General features: G+C 54.9%; 4 protein-coding genes across 4 annotated transcripts; all 4 read left to right on the forward strand.

Annotated features, from left to right (window-relative positions):
- Nucleotides 1-1,347: 1,347 nt before the first annotated feature.
- On the forward strand, nucleotides 1,348-1,860 carry WHR41_09439 (uncharacterized protein; the record flags this gene model as incomplete). Its single annotated transcript, XM_069378042.1, has 1 exon — nucleotides 1,348-1,860. One exon carries the CDS (start codon nucleotides 1,348-1,350, stop codon nucleotides 1,858-1,860), a length of 513 nt encoding a protein of 170 aa, XP_069224992.1.
- A 1,731-nt stretch (nucleotides 1,861-3,591) lies between these two features.
- On the forward strand, nucleotides 3,592-5,644 carry WHR41_09440 (uncharacterized protein; the record flags this gene model as incomplete). The annotated part of the gene is made up of 2 exons (XM_069378043.1): nucleotides 3,592-4,902; nucleotides 4,957-5,644. Exons 1-2 carry the CDS (start codon nucleotides 4,709-4,711, stop codon nucleotides 5,642-5,644), a joined length of 882 nt encoding a protein of 293 aa, XP_069224990.1. The 5' UTR covers nucleotides 3,592-4,708.
- Nucleotides 5,645-8,602: 2,958 nt separating this feature from the next.
- WHR41_09441 (uncharacterized protein) lies at nucleotides 8,603-9,484 on the forward strand (the record flags this gene model as incomplete). The annotated part of the gene is made up of 2 exons (XM_069378044.1): nucleotides 8,603-8,615; nucleotides 8,672-9,484. 2 exons carry the CDS (start codon nucleotides 8,603-8,605, stop codon nucleotides 9,055-9,057), a joined length of 399 nt encoding a protein of 132 aa, XP_069224989.1. The 3' UTR covers nucleotides 9,058-9,484.
- Nucleotides 9,485-11,511: 2,027 nt separating this feature from the next.
- WHR41_09442 (uncharacterized protein) lies at nucleotides 11,512-12,876 on the forward strand (the record flags this gene model as incomplete). The annotated part of the gene is made up of 1 exon (XM_069378045.1): nucleotides 11,512-12,876. The coding sequence occupies one exon, from the start codon at nucleotides 11,512-11,514 to the stop codon at nucleotides 12,874-12,876; it is 1,365 nt and encodes a 454-aa protein (XP_069224991.1).
- Nucleotides 12,877-15,445: the final 2,569 nt, after the last annotated feature.

The following is a 15,445-nucleotide window of genomic DNA, read 5'->3' on the forward strand; positions in this document are numbered from 1 at the left end:
GTGGGCCAGCGGCTTCCTTCTCTTTGTGTACCGACATGCGCATCCGTCCTTTCGAGCCACGCAGACGGTGTCAGCCGTCGCCGCCATTGCGTGCTACGCTCCGCGGCCGAAGCCGTTTCGCGTTACCTCGGGAGGTCTCCCTCGTCGAGGCCGACCATGTCTCGCCGCGTGGGATCGAGGCAGCGCCCTAGCCAGCGGCGAAGCCCTTTTGCCCACCCGACTAACCAACCCTATTCTCGCGTCTTAACAAGTCCGTCGCAGAGGGGACCTGTCCCTCGAAAGGGCACACCCCTCGTGTCTTAACAGATCCGCAGAGCGGTGGTCTGTCTCCTAAGGAGGAGCACAAAAGCTGTGTCTTAACAAGTTCTCTGCGCCGGTGGCCTGTCCCCTCGCTTTCGCGCGCGACTTCTACACCGCAACGGGGCACAAGTCGGCTACCCTCGCCAGCACGCCAGCCAACTGCTTACATGCGGTGCTGATCCCAGAGCGCTCGTAGGTCAGGGGTGTCCTGTCTCTTGTCTAGCTCGATTGCACTTCCGCCGGCCTTGTTGTCTTAACAGTGTCCCTGTCCCCGTCCGTCTCTTTCGAGCAGCTGTGCGACCAGCCACTAGGGGCAACAAGTGATGCGCCGGCTTCGGGCCCAGGTCGACGTTCTGGGTAGGCAAGAGTCGGATGGTTTTCTTACGCCAGTATCCCCTGGTTTGTGATGGGTTTCTTGACTTTGTTCACTGCTGTTCGTTCTGTCGCTCCTGGTCAGCTGGTGTCCTGAAGTTGATGATTCTTACCTCTGCTGGGGTGCGCCATCTAGCAAGAGAAGCAAATCCATCGACAGGCGACACCTCCCGAGCTTTCGCCCGGTACCCCAGTGCGAGTGAGGTAGATGGATGTGCTAGACGGTTCTTGTAGCTGAGGTCATCACCGTCGCGTCGTGCTCCGCCGGCTTCACCGACCGGGCGCGCCGCGGCGGCGGGACCTTTTCGCGTCTTCGTCCAGGACGAGACCTTTTACGTGTCTTTGCCTAGGACAGGCTGCTTTTTAGGCCATCCCAAGGCAGCCGTGTTTTTGTGACCAACTTTCCCACCTGACCAACTACCCCGCGGATTACGTTATCTAAATCTTCGGCACAACCTCGCCCGGCCCGGAGAATGCCATTTTCCATTCCACATGGTGACTGGATCTAATCGCAGCCAGCGCCATCGCGGTTCGTCGCTCTTTTGAACTTCTACTCATCAACCAAGTCTCATCGTGCCAGCAAAATCGTCACATCATCCCCGAAGCGGCGCCCTCGAAAGGCCTATCCGCAGTCCGCAAACCTCTTCACCTTGTATGCCAGACACCACCTCTGCAATGCCGTCCCCGCGTTCCTCACCCGCCATGCACCCAAAATCCCCCCTCTCCCCCCGCTACGAGACCGCGCGCCTCGACACCGTGCAACCGCCCTCACCTCGCGCCGTCCACCATCGCACGAATAGAAACTCACGAAGTGCCAACAAGCAATCTATCATGCTCCCCACCCTCCCTCGCTTCCACCCGGCCAACTTTCCCTCTGCAGACAGTATCGACCAGAGCACGCCGGGTGCTGGCGCCAGCTCGCTTCAAGTCTCTATCTCGGACCATAGCCATCAGCGCAAGTATTCAGGCGCGCAGAAGCAGCTGTTCATGTACCAGCGAGAGAAAACCGCGGCAGTCACGCGGTCCTCTCGCGAAGATAACCCCGCGAGCCCTCGCCTGGTGCCTCTCAGCAGCCCAGGGCCCGTGACGCCGTTGGAGCTGGAGCAAAGTGAGGGTTACCTTGGAGCGGGCAAGACCAAGGATAGGAGCAAGCCGCCTGCAGACCCAGGGAGCTCAGGAAAAAGCTGAACTGGGAGCAGATGACGGGGTCATTCCTTCGTCGGAGGAAAGACGGGCAGAGCGATGAGCACGATAAGCGGCTCAGGCGAACAGTAGATGAGTATCTAGGCGACGGCACATGCCTTTGATGAGTAAGAGGCTTAGCATGCTAGCGTACAGCAAGAGCATAACTCAGTCACAGCATTGCCGGTTCGATGTCTCGGTTCCAGGTTGAATGATTATGTCGTAAAAGGGCAGACTGATTGCGGTAGCCCGGCTCAGTAACTCGGTCCAATAGGCGCGTTGGAAGAGGCAGAAGATAGGCTGTGGAGAGGTCTGATGTGGGCAAACGAAGAGAGAGCGGTTCGAGATTCCGCTCGAGAGGTTCCAAGACGACGTGACTTCGACGAAGCAAGGGGCATCGTTCATTGGTAATGCCAACAACGGGCTGTATAGCGAGGGTGGACGCTCACACACGCGATGGCAGACGCATGCGGTCCAGAAGTGCGTCAGCAAGGCAGGCGGTCAAGAAATGCCAGCACGCAGGCATTCAAGGAAGCTCGATCGGCTCAGAGAGTGGCTTCTGTTCTGTGTGCATCTGGCCGGCGGACAACTAGCGCGGTGGACGTAATCACGCCCGTGCCGTTCACAGTTGGCTTTCAACGGGACCGCAATATCTATATGATACCAGGACATATGGTGGTCGTTGTCACGATGAGGCGAAACATGAAGATGGGTAGCAATTGCCTAATGGGGGAGTGGTTACCAATGGTAGGTTTGGTTTTTGCCCCAAAAGCGTAACCAACCTAACCATTAATTTCACTGCGTGGTATTCGCGAGGCAAATATCTGGATCGGTCGGACTGGGAACGCCAATTCAAATTCGTGCCATCAAACGAGTTCCGCTGCTGAATTATTGCAGAATACGCATTTCCTTTGTCGTAATAGCCAGCAACCATATGTGGTCCGGACATGTGCAGCTCGCCGGGCGTCCCACGGCTGACGACCTCCTCGCTTGCCTGAGAACAAACAGAGCCTGAGGCCTTCCCTGACGATCTCCTCGCCCTGACCACGATGGGAGTTGTTCTTCGGAAGAGCTACCGAATCGCTCGGTAGTCACCGCGCTTGCGCCGTGTGCAAGAACATCCGGCATCAAGGGATCTGCGCCGCCTACGTAGCGTTGGGTGTAGAACTGACGTGACCTGATTTTGCTCGAAATTATGCTTCAATCTGGTACTAACAATGACCCTGTTAGTGACAAAGTTGGAAAAAGGTAATAATGACGTTACCTGCATATAGCCGAGCTGAAGCCCCGAAAGCACACCCCAACCAGGGATCGCAAATGGAGCGGAGTGTGATCCGTACCGCAAAACGCAGCTCAGCTCTGTAATAAACAGCCACCCCTCGCGGTGAACGCATGATGGAGAAGATCCCACGGCAAGCCAAATGTCACCGGCCGCATGTGGAAAGCACGTTGCAAAATTATGACATAAGAGTGGCACACTCCCTGCCGCCCGTGTGCTTGGGGTTGCAAGCTTCGAATGGGAAAGTGGCTTTAAACGACAAACTGCCGGCAAGCATACGGAGACGTTACGATAGCCGTTGAATTGCGAACTAGCCTTATCCCCGGTGACGTTTATGCAATCCTGCCGCAGGGTGGGAAAAGCACGCGTATCGGCACGTCGCCCAGGCTCGCGAGTGTGTCGGCCGGTGTCGTTGGGCGTGATCAGCCTGCTATCGCTGTTATACTGGGCACGAGTCCAGTCTCTGGCATTCCGCATCGCAGGCTGCTCGTTGAAGCACCATTTTTCTCACTGTCTCTCGATCCATGGATACACTGGATGATTTCATATGCCACCGAATTTGGGCAGATCACTGATAGAGAAGCTGGCGTGTAGCCGCATAGGCTGCGGAGCTGGTTACGAAGCCGCCAATTTCCGCGCAAGGATGCAGAACGAAGGGCCGCATGCGCAAAGCGGAAGAGACGGGCAGTCCCATTGACCAATGCAAGCCGTCAGAAAGACCGAGTCGCCTCCGCACCCGCCTCCGCGAAAGCTGTTCGGTTCTCAAGCGTGATAGGGAGTTGAGTCAGTCGAAGGAATTAAGGCACAAGCGACCGGGCACGGGCTTGAATCCCCTCGCGTAGACGGTTCTTGCGGAATTGGGACTGGAGGCCGTGCCTCGTCGGCCGCTTTGGCATTTACGCAGCATGCTGATTCTGAGCATTCTGGTCGATATTTGTGGAGAGGCCGGGGCGTCTCCGCGTTACTTTTCAATGCCCTCTTTTATTGTCCGGGCCCAGAGCGAGAAGTGTTACTGGGCTTGCAGCGTCTTGAGAGCGGGGAGACTGATCGGTCGATGCGAGCCTGTGCCGCAGTATAGCGAGAGGGGATTTCGTTCAATTTTGAGGGGCCAGCTCCGTCTCAGGTCATAGTTCCTAATTGGCTTCTATAGTACGGCCACATGCTTGTACTCCGCTGCAGGAAGGCTTGCTAACCCCAAAGCGCGCGTCAGACTTGCCATCATAATGGATTCGTGGAACAGCAGGAAACTCTTCTTTGCGCGTGCAGAACTGTGATTGCCCCAGTCCCGTATGGCGCCAGTCGTTGGCTACAGTCAAAGAATGCTTCTCTGCGCATCAGCCTGGGATCACCGCGTGGCGACAGGGACGACACAGCGTCGACCCTCCCAAAGCCACATGACGACCCGCAGTCTGTACAGCCGCTGAGGCGCTGAGCATTCCTCTTAGGCAGGGCGTAAATCAACGTATGCGTTATCAGGACTTGCACTTCCTAAGTTCAACACTCACCTCTGCCTACTGCTCTGTAAAACTTCACCCACACATCACGCTAGCCCACTGGCCCCTCACCGTCTAAACCATGGAGACAATGAACATGCCACTCCTCGACAGTGCGGGCCCAACGAGGCTCTTTGATGCTGTCATTGAGAGCCGACCGCACGACATGTTTCCAGACCTGAACGTCGGCGCCTTTCAGCCAGAAGCACAGAAGGATTCCCTAGTGTTCGCACCAGCAGTCAATTGGCAGGCCATTGGTGACGCTGGCCTCGCCGGGTATGTTCATCGGCTTACACGGCTACTTGGAGCCTCCGCTGACCCTCCTCTTAGCCTCCCGCAAACAGAAGCAGCTGCGCCAACGTTCACAGCGCCCAGCACATCTGATCAGAGCTACGGATCGCTGATCCAAACGGTTGACTCGACGGACTTGTGGCCAGACACCAATGCGGCACCCGGCGACTTCCGCAATGAGCCAGCTTCGACAAGCGACTACACCCGGGAACGAGCGCCCACGGAGTCGCTATCATCAAAAGCACTTCGCCCACGTCCCTCCAAAGACCAACGCGACAGCCACACGAGCCCGCAACGCCGCCAACCGAAGGCACAGCAAAGCGAAAGCCCGAAAGACAGCCACCACGACGAAGAGGATGCCGCCGAAGCAGGATCCGCCAGCCCTCCAGCCACAGACAGGAAAATGCAACGCCTCCGCGAAAAGAACAAACTGGCAGCCGCCAAATGTCGCTCGCGGCAGCGCAAGCAAGTCCAAACCATTGAGTCGAAATGCAATCACCTGAGCGCGGCGAACGGCGAGCTGAAACGACAAGTCCACGACCTGGCCGGCGAGCTCAACGGCCTGCGTGCTTTCGCCTTACAGCACCAAGGCTGCAACTGCCCCGTGGCGGGCTATAATCTCAACCAAGCGAAGCGTGTCGCGGCGGACTTGCAAGTCTTCGGCACGACCGGAGTCGAAGTGCAGCAGAAGCAGCAGCTGCGGAGGCAGAGCGGCCTCGGAGTCTGAACTGCTTTTGCTGGAGCGTGCGAGTGATGAGCAGCCGCTGGCCAGGGATCATGGGCCAAACCCTGGTTCTGGCGAACGACGCATCACACGAATGAGGGTGGGTCCCAGGAGGGGTCGGTGTCGGAGCCAACACCGGCGCCCGGCTCGACTAATCCTGGAGCTCTACCTGGGCCCGCAAGCCATGCTTCTCTGTCTCTGGTTATGAGTTTACGAGAAACAACACAGCAACAACGTACCTTACCTTACCGGCGACCTTGCTGGTAGTAGCGATACAGCGCAAAATGCTCCTATACATCCACATCAATAACTCCCCACGCCAACTTCCCAGCCCAGACTCAGCGCCTCTGATCTGCACAACCGACCCACACGCAGCTATGAAGCTCCCAGAACCCACCTGACGTCCAAAACAGAGTTTCAGCAGCACTCAACTCCTTCGGCCGCGGAGCAACGGTCCGTAAAGCGCTGCAAGCATGCCTGTCTACCTTAGGTATAGAAGACGCAATGCCTCGCGTCCGCGACCGCATATCGCGTGGTTGCGACCCCACAATAAAGGTTACCTTCTCCAAAGAGACGCGCTTCAGGAGAAGTGGGTTCTGCGGCTGCCAATGGCTTGCTGCAAGCAGGAGAGCGCAGTCTTCTCCACAAGGTTGGAAGCGAGGGCGATCAGGGTGTGGCGAGCTTGGATATTCCTCGGAGATGGTGGCGTGTTCCGACTACTGGTCATGGCACGCATGGGTGCCCTGCTCTACCCTGCTGTTACCGACCTCGCCGACCACCACGACGATGGAAGTGACCACAGCCACCGAACATGGCCGGCTTGATGGCTCAAAGATTCCATTATCGACTCACGCCTCTGCTGCACTTCCCCTTGCTTCCTGGCCTTCTCCTTGGTTCGCTCTTGAGCTCTAAGCTCTCTGTTCCGCACTAGCTGCTCCTTTTCTTGCTCCCTGCCCATTGCAAGGCCTCGAGCTCGCCGAAATATGGTTAGGCTCGTTATGAGCGTGCCAGACCCTTCATGCGACCTCATCCTTTTTCTGTATCTACTTCTTCCTCTGCTCTAGCCTGAGAGCTGTGCCAAGATGCTTGTTCCGCAGTACTCAACAACTCAAGCTTTGCAGATAGACCGAGTACGGTATCGCCGAGCTTCTCGAGCGTTCTCTGCGTTTCTCTGCGTTTCTCTGTGTTTCTCTGTCACTTCCTGCCACACTGCTATTGCGAAAAGTCCGGAGCCTCTTGGCCTTCGAAGGCGAGTCGAACGTACTGCTCAAGCTGCCGCTAGCTGGCCCTCGGCCGACTGACCCCCTGGTGTCTCTTCATCTGCCGTAGAGAACATCGAGAGCACTTTTGGGATCGAAAAGCAGGACTCCCGCCTTAGACCATGCAGATGCTATGATCTTCTCTGTAAACGCTTTCTCAAACGATGGCCAGAAGATTGCAAAGGGATCTCGCTTGCTCATCGTTGTACGGCCTTCTGACTGTCGGATAAGGCTGTCCAGTCCTTGGCTGTAATGGTGAGCTAGAGGCGCGAACACGGCTCACATCCAGAGGCTGCAATCTGTGTGTGGAGTGAGGTGGGCAGATGGCGATCAAGATCCTGTGTTGCTTACACCAATTGAGGAACTTCATGCTGAGGTGTGAGCCGTGACCGTCGACAAACAGCAGCCGCCATGACCTCTTCGCTTTGACAGCTGTTTCCTTCTCGAACAGGCCGGTCAGCCAGCTGTAAGAGCCTTACATTGCACGATCTCGAAACAAGCGTACGGAATGGAAATTGGGCAACGCAATCGCACAACGAGCCCACGTTGGACGAGGCCTTCAATGCAGCAGACAACGTCTATCTGATCTTTTCGGCCAATAGGTCCGGCGAGTACTTTGGCTACGCGCGTATGGCTTCCTCAATTGCTAGCGGGACAGTGCCAGCAGGATCAGCACCTATTTTTCAGCTTCCAACTCCAAGCGACGGTCCGAAATCTATTCCCACACCCGCCACCGAAACCGCTCCTCGCGGTCGCGTTGTTGACGACTCGACCCGCGGAACTATCTTTTGAGAAATAGTGTTGGCAGATGATGAGGGTGCGTCATCGAATAAGGAGCTTGAAGAAGAGAATGGTGGCCAGGATCTGGGACGCCCCTTTCAAATCGAATAGCTCTCAACAGCACGACTTCCGTTCTACCGCACTCGTGGCTTGCGCAATCCTTGGAATGCAAACAGGGAAGTCAAAATTGCAAGAGACGGGACAGAAATAGAACCCTCGATTGGTAAACGTCTGGTGCAGATGTTCCATCGGCCTGCGCGAATGGGCGCTCCGCCGAACCTAACGCAGCCAGATGGTATGCCGTACTAGATGGCATAGGATCCCAGCCAATGAATTTAATGCGATTCATCAGTACCCTGCGCATACCAGTACCCCGCGCACTTTCCGACGTGACATGGCTTCTACAGCCGATAACCCACGCAGCATCGCTCAAATACCTTCGACCCTCGCCTCTCATCTGCTCTCAAGCGCGGATCATCGGGACAACGGTGGCGGTATGGGCAGGAGAATCCCGGTGAGCATCGGCGCATATCAACATGCCCACCACGAAAAGCGCTTGGTAATCAAGCCTTAGCCGATGGGGTTGTCGCAAATATGGACGATCGGTGAGGATGAGACTGGTGGGTGCATTCCAGTTATACATAATCTGCTTTTTCTGCTATTGCGATAGCCTCATGGGTACTCACGCTTGTCATCAGCTATCACTGGAACAGAGTGGCATCTTTTGGCTTCCGCCCCACACCGACACCAATTACACTTGGATTCTCGTTGGACCTGTACCGACCATACAGACTGCTCTCGAGAACAGATTCGCATTGCAGAAACAGAACGGCTCGATTTATAAGGAAGTACAGCATCATGACTGGACAAGCACTATTAGCGGCTACGAGCAGCAACAGCGGAAAGACCAGCATATCACAGTATGACAGCTTACGGTCAGTTTTCAAATGTCTGACGTGTAGTTAACCGAGCTAAGTTAACACTAAGACAGCCCGATATGCTCCCTGCACCCAGAATGCGTTGATGACGCTGAAGAAGGCGAGCGCGAATGGTCAACTCTATGCCGCAAGTACGAAAAGCTTGACCGAGAGTGCGAGGAGGCGCGAGCTGTTCAACCTCGTTCGGTCCAGCACGGAGGCCCAATCGCACGAAATCTACCGCTGCATACGAGCCAACAATTGCGGCAGCGACATTGGGGCCTTGCTCTACCACATTATATATACGATCATCGATAGGAATTACCTGCAGCAGCGACAGCGACGGCATAGCCCCTTCCCGCAAGTAGGCATCCGACTATCACTCCCGAAATTGTTGCAGAGCTCCCGCCTTCCTCTCCCATGGTTTGGTGACTCTACGATGCAACAGCCACACCTATGACAGCTTCTTGATGCACGACTAGGGCACCGATACCCGACGCTGGCGTCCGTAACGTTGATCAAGTCATACTCTTCTGCATCTGCTCACGATGTGCAGGCTCAATTTCCGACCTCGCCACGAGAGCAAGGTCTTACTTAGGGCTCGTTGTGTGCTTTCGCACAGCTTCAGTGTTCCGGGGCTGTGATACGAGATTGGGGAACAAATATTTCAAAGTCAACACTACAGATGTTTCACGCGATGACGGAGGGTGAACAAGCGGTATCGGAAGGCAAGATGATTAATGGGTACAATGATAACCTGGGGGCCTAGCATCACTATGTGCCGAAGTGAGGATCCTCTGCAAAGACTGAACTAGCGTATATGGAGATGGTCGTTGCCTTAGCTTGTGAATGAGGGTAATCCAACTCTATCTAGCGATCAACATTCATCGCCGTGTGCCTCGTGTCATCCGTTGTACAAGCCTAAAACACTGTGTACACCTGAACGCCGCGGGTGAACGCGATCGAGCCAGCTCTCGTCTGTATTTCGTTCTGTTTGTAGTCGTATTGTGTTAAAGCTATCTACCATATCACAAGCCTGGCTGCTTTAACACATGTTCTAGGTCTTCTATCTGTGCTCCTGCGTTGATGTCAATCATGCAACCTGGCTCGCCGTCCTGACTTCGTCAAGTCCCCTACTGCTGACCCTTTCCTCTCCTCCCCTCTCCTCATTGTTGCATTTGTGCCAACTCCGGTACCAAAAAATTGTGCGTACCAAACCAAAGCGTCGGTCCTGCTGAACGACCACTCATCGAGGCCTTGCTGATGGAGGTAGACGTGTACGTCTGCGAACAAGCACCCGCGTGCTCCAATGCGGTACACCGCCAAATCGCGGTGCGCTCCGGGCACGGCTTCCGTCTTGGCCTCCATTGTCACTGCGAGTGGGCGGGTCGCTCTCGTGCTCAGCTTGAGGTTGAGTGCGTTTTGTGGCCCAATTAGCCGAAACCAGATTGAGGCTGTCCCATTGACCTTGACTTAGAGTACGAGGATTCTCTCAACTTCGGCGGTCCAGACCGCACGTCCGATATCATTCCCCAGCGGGGCGAAGATGAAAGGACTGGGTCCTGTGGCCTCATGCAGTGCGGTGGTCGTCGAGTATCGATTGGACTCCAAGGGATGACTTTTCTGGTCTGTCGGGTGTTCTCTCGTTCTGACCTGAGACGTTGGTCCTTGGGCGTAACCGCTGAGAGCCTGAAGTCACGCGCAGATTCTACCGTGTACGTTTGGAAAGAGTAGCAATGAGTTCGAGGAAGCGTGGGATGCCCCCTTCCTTTGCCATATCCTTTTGCTGCAAGTCCGGCGCAGCCACTGACCTGCTGCATTGGTCTTCAGCGATCCCGCGTAAGCATAGTGGTCTGAATTTGAATTGGATTCAACAGGGATAATGAATATTCATATGAATCTGAATCTGGATTCTGGTGTCTGAATATTCAACATACATTCAGATTATTCAGATTATTTTCAGGGTTAGGGTTGGAGTTCCAGCCTCACGGGTCATTCATAGGCTCTCGCAAGAATAATCCGGGGCCCCGCAAGCGTTGCGAGTCTGCCGCTTACCGTATCAGGTAGGGCGTGCTCCCGCAATTCCAGCATGCATGACTTTTCAGGGGACTTAGTATCCAACTGCCGCTGCTCTGTGACGTCCGAAATGGATGCAGGAGCTGCAACGTCGATCGCCGACGGTGAATGGCTTTACCAAGCCCGCGCTTCGTCCTCCACTCCGCGAACGTCAAGCATCGATGCCGAAAGAGATTCGACATCTGGCTCGTTCGATCTCTGAAGCGCAAGCGATCATCATGCCCGAACACCAAGGGAGTCCACCCAGCCTGGACGTACGCTCGCGTGCGTCTACCCCACGAACCTGAGCGCAACCGGCATTACCAAAAGCTCTTTTACTGCAAGCAATGCGACTACTGTCAAACCGATACAGAACGCTGAACAGCATCTCCGCTCCAGCCACGGCGTGCGCCTACAGCGAATCACAGCGTCACCGATTCTCGACGCCCTACAAAGACAGAAAGAGGAGGGCGAGTTGCTGAGTCGCACTGCGCAAGAAAAGTTGCTGCTCAATGTTCTGAATAAACGCCGTTTCCGGGACGCTCTGGCGCGCTTCATCGTGCGTGCGAACGTCAGTCACCGCGTAGTGGAGCTCGACGAGTTTGAGGAGCTTTGCAGAGCCCTGAACCCGCAGTGCGCGCAAACACTGTTGAAGTCGCATACATCTATACCGCGACGGATACATTTCAACTACGAGCGGCAGCGCCGCGTTGTGGCACGGGCATTGCAGTCTTCTGCGTCACGTATCAACATTTGCACGGATAGCTGGACGAGCGGCGTCAACCATCAGGGCGAGTTCCAGTCTATCTTTGCCAGGTTTGTGAGTGGAGACGGCAAGCTTCAGCATGCGCTTCTCGCCATGCCTGACCTCCACCACGGACACGCCGGCGAGCTGGTGGCTCCTTTTTTCATGAATGCCCTCGAATCGTATGGAGTCGAGAAGCGCTTGGGCTACGTCACTGCAGACAACGCGAGTGCCAATGATATACTATGCCGGGCGATAGAAGAATCCTTGTCGAGCCGTCATGGCATTGATTGGAACGCGAGACAGAATCGACTGCGCTGTCTCGGTCACGTTCTCAATATCGCCGTGCAAGCCTTTCTCTTCTGTCGCAACGAGGAAGCTTTTGGGATGGCTACACAGCGGATACTCAACTCCGGCTCGGTTATCAGGGATGCGGTAGTCGGCGAGGGGGGCTTCGCGAGTCACGGCCCGCTGAACAAGGTGTATCGGCTTGCCGTCGCAGTGCGCAACTTGGCTCTGCACAAAGAGTTCAAGGATCTTGCGGGGAAAGTGCTGAAGCTACCTGGTGAGACCAGGTGGAACGCCTGGTACACGCTTCTTGCTGACGCAATAGAATGTCGCGACGCTATTGCAAGGATGATAGACCGCCACGTCCAGCTAGAAGCTTTCAAGCGTAGCCGTGACGAGTGGCAAACCCTCCAGGACGCATCCGGCTTCCTTCAACCGTTTTACCAGGTCACGATGTTGAGCCAAGGTGATCAAGCCACGTTCGACAGCTTCCAGGTGCAGATCGATTTCCTGATAAAGCACTACGAGGACAGCGAACGCAGGTTCACTTCTAAAGCAGCACTGCTTGCTGCATTCAACAAGTACTACGAGCTGTCAGATGATGTGCCGGTGCACGCGGCAGCTGTTCTGCTCCATCCCGGCTATCGGAAAGCGTACATGGACAAAGTCTGGAAGCGATGCTGGATCAAGCCCGGCATCGAGAGAGCGAAGAAGCTTTTCGAGACTCGCTATCGACAAAGTGCAATGAAGTCTCCCGCTTCTGACGCAGTGGAGCAGAATGGGGCTCAGACGGCATGGGATTTTCATCGTAACAGATTATTGCAGTCTCTCACATCCCAGAGCCAAGACGGATTTACCGCCTTCATCAACGCCACGCCTACGAAGATTGCAGGGAGTCCCATCGAATGGTGGAGCCAGCCTGATCAGAAAGCCGCCTACCCACAGCTGTGGCAAATGGCGATCGATTGCTTGAGTGCGGTGCCGATGAGCGCTGCTAGCGAGTCAAGCTTCAGCGGGATGAGGAGAACAATTACCTGGTCACGTAGCCAACTAGGCGGGCAAGTCATTGAAGAGGGAGAATGCTTGAAGGATTGGCAGTGCCGTGGCTATGCTTGCCAAATCGATGACGGATACGATTCAGATAGCTCTAGCAACGAGGATTCGCTCGCGCCCGTCGAAGGATGGATCTGAGGTGAATAGATCATTGTAAGTCAGCGACTTCACTCACATCTACATATGCCAAGACTTGCCAAGAAATGACGTCTTGAATAAAATCTGAATACTGGATAATGGGTATCTGAATTGAATTGAATCTGAATACGAGTTTCTGAATCTGAATATTCAGATTCAGATCACTATGGGTGTTAATGCTTTCCCCGTGCGTTTGGTCTATTACATATATGCAGAAACACCGCTTCCCAATATCAGTGAATTTGCAACCTGCCAATTTCTTTCGCGTGTTTTCTCGACCCGGCTCACGCGTTTTACACGCTTGCGTTACTATGATCTGTCCGCGCGTATTTCGCTCATCTTGACCCGATGGATGCATGCAGCAGCTGTGTCACAGAGATCAGCTTACCTATTACGGAACCGGCTGCCGCACTTGGAAGACTGCAGCAATACCTACCGTCCAGCCCCTACACTTACGGCGCCTTTTACACATCGATATCAACCTCGACGGCCTTCGCTCCCTCATCAGGCGTCAGATCTGCCAGCACCGATCAAAATCCGAACGGGCAGTTGGGTCCACTCTCAGCATCGTTGCTGCTTCTGAAAGCCGAATTCAAGTGGCGTCTAGGCAGCACGCAGGAGGAGAAGCATCGCCGCCATCGTCGTGGGGATAAGGACAGCTCCTCGGACGCCCTTCTTACCACGCACGTGATCTCGGTCGTTTTATGGCTGTGGGTCGCCCCATGGTAAGTCCTCAATGTAAGTATGGCAGGACCTCACACAGTCTTTCACCCCTTGGTCCGTTGGCGTCGAGTCTCTGAATAGCCTTTCAAACTCGGCAGCATTCATTATCCGACTCAACTACCGCAGCCCTGACCCCTGCGTGTCTGGGCATGCCGCTGCTCAGTTTCTCCAGACCAGCTCGATCCGAATGCGTTCAGGCCGGCTCGCGGAGGAATGGTACCATGTCAGCCGCAAACATTCGGCCGGTACAGCTGGCTGCTCACAACAAGTATGCATTCTGAGCTCCGACGCAACCGTATATCTGAACAATGCAAAGGCTGCGGTCAAAGAATGTCTGGACACCGTGACAATCCACACACCTTTGGGGCGTAACATCGGAGTATATAGACTCGAGGGCTCTTTGGTGTGTCACAGCATAGAGGCGCCGGAGTCGGCACAGTCCTGGCGCTCTGCTTTTCCGGCTATCTCCAAGCCTTTAACGGCTGGGCGAGCAGGCCTTGCTGCTAAGCGGCCAAACGAGACCGCGTACGCGAAGACTTATTACTCCGCACGATTGGATAAAGGCGTGAGTACAAGTTTGGGATGATCTTTCGATTACTGCCACCTCCACGTAAAAGGGCAGAGTTGAACGGTAAGGTCGAGGCCGGGCAGAGGATTGTACAGGATAGTAGGCCGAACTAGGCACGCAAGGCATGGAGCCTCGGGAATGCTTCTAATCTCAACTTCACTATGGAAGAGGACAGATTACACATTCGGTTGAACAATATGATAGACAGCTGTTCAGGCAGGAAGTTGTGTAGAAGGCAAATCTGAGGTTGAAGTAGAAGATCAGTCTATGTGGGCAATGACTATACACTTGGTACAAATTTAAAGCGAAAGCACTTAGCTTGGGAGAGCTGGTCAATTCTGTATGCTTCCGTTTCAGCAGAAGACAGCCAGACTTGGTTTGCGAGTAGAATATTACCAAAATATTGAAGCCGGATTTCAAGCAGGGATAGAAACCAAGACGGCAGACGGAGATCCCATACCTTGCTGTGGTGCCCGGTGTGAGTGGCTATCTACGCAGTAAAACCAAGTGTGCTACAGGACAGCTAGAAATGCGACGAGCCCACGTGGCGGTCTCGCACAAAGTCATCACTTGGCGACCTCTACCCATCTACACGGTCCGACAGGAAACCCCTGGCACAACACGACCAAAGCCTGCATGCACCGCGCCCCAGCAGGCAACACGCCCTGGCCGCCGCCCAATTGATAGTCGGCGAGGCTGCCGATTGGCCCCGAGCCTTTCCCACACACCTCCAGCCCTAGAGTTCACTGATGGAGGTCCCTCCAGTAGCATGGCCCCCAGCAAGGCGCTAGAGATGTTGCAGGTCTGCTGTTGCCGAACCCAGAGAGCCCAGAGGCGGTGGTCTCTTGCGCACAGGTAAGAAAAGTGGTGTCGCTAGAGGACATCGAAGATCGGCAGCGCCACGTTCGCCACTGGTTTCCGTATACCGCTCAGACGTGCAGACGTGCATTCATTTGATAGACCATGAATCAACTCTCCCACTTTACCTTTGTTCAAGATAGGATGTGCGCGGGGTGCTGTGATGCATGGGTTACACGTTACAGGCGGTGAAAGTCGGTATGGGGAATCGGCGCTCGGAATCGGCGATTGATAAAACTCCAGTAATGAACCGACGAATCACATCATGGGGACTGGGATTTCCACGCGCACGAATCGACGATATCGATGGCCACAAAATTTTGTTCTTGGGGAGCCCGTGGTATGATGCTAAACTGAAGGATAGCCTTCTGCTCGCACAGGGTATTCAGCGCTCGATCACAGGCATATCCGAGAACATAC

This window comes from Cladosporium halotolerans (assembly GCF_011745625.1).
Source record: "Cladosporium halotolerans strain TM138-S3 chromosome Unknown Sca111, whole genome shotgun sequence".
Lineage (NCBI taxonomy): Eukaryota > Fungi > Ascomycota > Dothideomycetes > Cladosporiales > Cladosporiaceae > Cladosporium > Cladosporium halotolerans.